The sequence below is a fragment of the Tupaia chinensis genome, unplaced genomic scaffold (genome assembly GCF_000334495.1).
Source record: "Tupaia chinensis unplaced genomic scaffold, TupChi_1.0 Scaffold143532_1, whole genome shotgun sequence".
NCBI classification, from domain to species: Eukaryota; Metazoa; Chordata; class Mammalia; order Scandentia; family Tupaiidae; genus Tupaia; species Tupaia belangeri.
This window is the reverse complement of record NW_006203376.1, coordinates 6,017-8,270: the sequence shown is the minus strand read 5'-3', so window position 1 is coordinate 8,270 and position 2,254 is coordinate 6,017. Positions and strand designations below refer to the sequence as shown.

Genomic DNA, 2,254 nt, shown 5'->3' with positions numbered 1-2,254 from the left:
CACACACACACACCCATCCCCCCGCTTGTGTTGCAAGCCCCTGGGGATAAGATTTGACCTGCATCGGCCATAGGTATTTCTGCCTCTGATACATAGCACTTTACTACACCACAGGGTGGGCCCTGGCTTGAACTACTTCTACCTTCTTTCTTTCCCCTTATTACTCAGTCATCTATGCTCTTATGCCATAAGCAAGAAAGTTATAGGTGCCAGGAAATATTGATAGCTCATGGTTTTGTCTTGTTTCTCATCTTCATAGGCTTGATAATTCTTCTAGCCCAAACTAGATCAACTAATTTCCCATGAAATATAGAGGTAGCTGTGAGATGCATTTAGTTAACAATTTATGTTTTTAACATGTTATCCAGTATTTCTATTGAAATGTTCATGTATGTTTTGTTCATACGTATGTGCATATATTCAAAAGAAAGCAATTCCACAGAAATTCAAAGTTATTTCCATAATTTCCTCAGGATTTTCATGATTTCTATTGTACATCTCAGCTTTGTTAATAATCTCTGTTGAATGTCATACAAGCTTTTAAAATGTATTTATGTAGAGACTGTGCACAGGATAGGCAGTGAGAGAGAGAAAGACAGAGAAAGAGGAAGGAGCATCTTTCACAGTGCCCGGTGATGCTGTAATCGCCTTCTTCCATTCCTTCACACTATCAGGTTTTGGGCATTTGTGAGAGTGCCTGGCATGTTTCAGGCAGAGCAGGTCAGGGAATTGAGTGTGGTCACTGTGTGGGATGCATTTTCTCTTGAACAGTGAATTCTGCTGCATCTCAGAGGTGGCACAATCACTCTTACATGTAATTTATTGAACTACGTAAAAGACACTGGTGCCAACATTGCTAGCTTGAGCAACAGAATGCCCTCCGGCTTTTTTTTAAATATTGTGATTCAGGCTTTCATCATATGATGTATCTCAAAAGATTAAAATTACATGATATGAATGGGAAATTTTTGTGCTTAGCATTGAGTTTTAGTGAGAATATTTTGTTTCAGTTCCCTATCACTCTTTATGGATTCTGCCCAAGAAGTGAATATGAGGTCTGTGAAACAACATACCTGGATGGAAACTGCTCCAGTGAAGACCAAGAAGCAACAGGTTCCAAAAAGTTACTCCCATTGATTATGGAAAGCAGAGACCAGGTATTTAACACTTGCTTCACTTGCTTTAGAATGCTTAAAATGTTTTGTTTTGTTTTGTTTTTTACTATTTAATTTGCTAGACACTTGTGCTCACTGGAGAGACTAAGAGAGAGAGAAAAAAAGAGATAAAATGAGAATGCGCTCAGCCCCCTTGGGAAGTGGCTGTGCTGCTATCCCTTCTCCTTCATCTTTTCTTTCTGAATTCTCATGCATGCATGACCACACTGGACATACTTTTCAAGTCACTGGGTCTGGGACTCAAATCATACAGGAGGCCATGTGGGATCCAGCTGTCTTGACCACCACTAGCCACTAGCTGAACTGCTTTTATTCTTAATTGTGCTGAAATAGAATGAACTAAATTATCTGGTAACACAAAATTAACTTTCCTAATGTTTTTTTAGTGTTCAATTTAGTAGTGTTAAGTACATCCGCATTGTCATACAATCATTTATTATTAAAAGTCTTTTGTCTAATCTGTCTTACAGTCAGGGACTATAAATGACCAGCTTAGCAATTCAAAACCAAGAACTGTGAGGTCCATTGTACGTAACCCGGAAGGTATGTTGTTTTCTGGGAAGGGACTCTCATACCATGGAAATGAGTTTTCACTGGGAAAGTGAAAAGTGGTTTCCTGTTGTCAGGATTGTCCCATTCTTCCCCTCACTCCATTCCAAACCCTCAGGTTCCCCAAAGAAAATGCTTTTCTCCTTTACAGAAAGAAAAAGGAGCCAACAGGACACCTATTATTCACTGAGGTCTGAGAAAGAAGCAACACATGTGGAATTCAAACCTTGGAATTTCAAAGACAATCCTCATGGAGTCTACCAACAAGCAAGGAAGACTATGTTTGAGTAAGATGTTTATGTTTTCACTGATACAAATGCCTTTCTAAGAATACATGGGCTGAACATTGACTCCTCCTCCTCCAACTTCTTTTAGAATCATGCGGGAAATGTTTGTGCCAAATTCTGTTACTACAATATTGTGCTCATCCTTCCTTCCTTGAATTCTGTAATCTTCTGTGCTAAGTGTCATACAGTCTTTTATTGTTTATTCATGTAGAGAATGTGCACAGGACAGGGGAGGTCAGGGAC

At 39.2% G+C, this 2,254-nt stretch overlaps 1 protein-coding gene across 1 annotated transcript in view; it reads left to right on the top strand.

Annotated features, from left to right (window-relative positions):
- Window positions 1–2,254, top strand: part of LOC102498452 (uncharacterized) — a 23,858-nt gene that overhangs the window by 15,897 nt on the left and 5,707 nt on the right. The window contains exons 2-4 of the mRNA XM_006163897.2: window positions 1,011–1,157; window positions 1,646–1,718; window positions 1,876–2,011. Coding sequence (XP_006163959.2) covers window positions 1,011–1,157; window positions 1,646–1,718; window positions 1,876–2,011 — 356 coding nt within the window. The remainder of the gene's footprint in view (window positions 1–1,010; window positions 1,158–1,645; window positions 1,719–1,875; window positions 2,012–2,254) is intronic.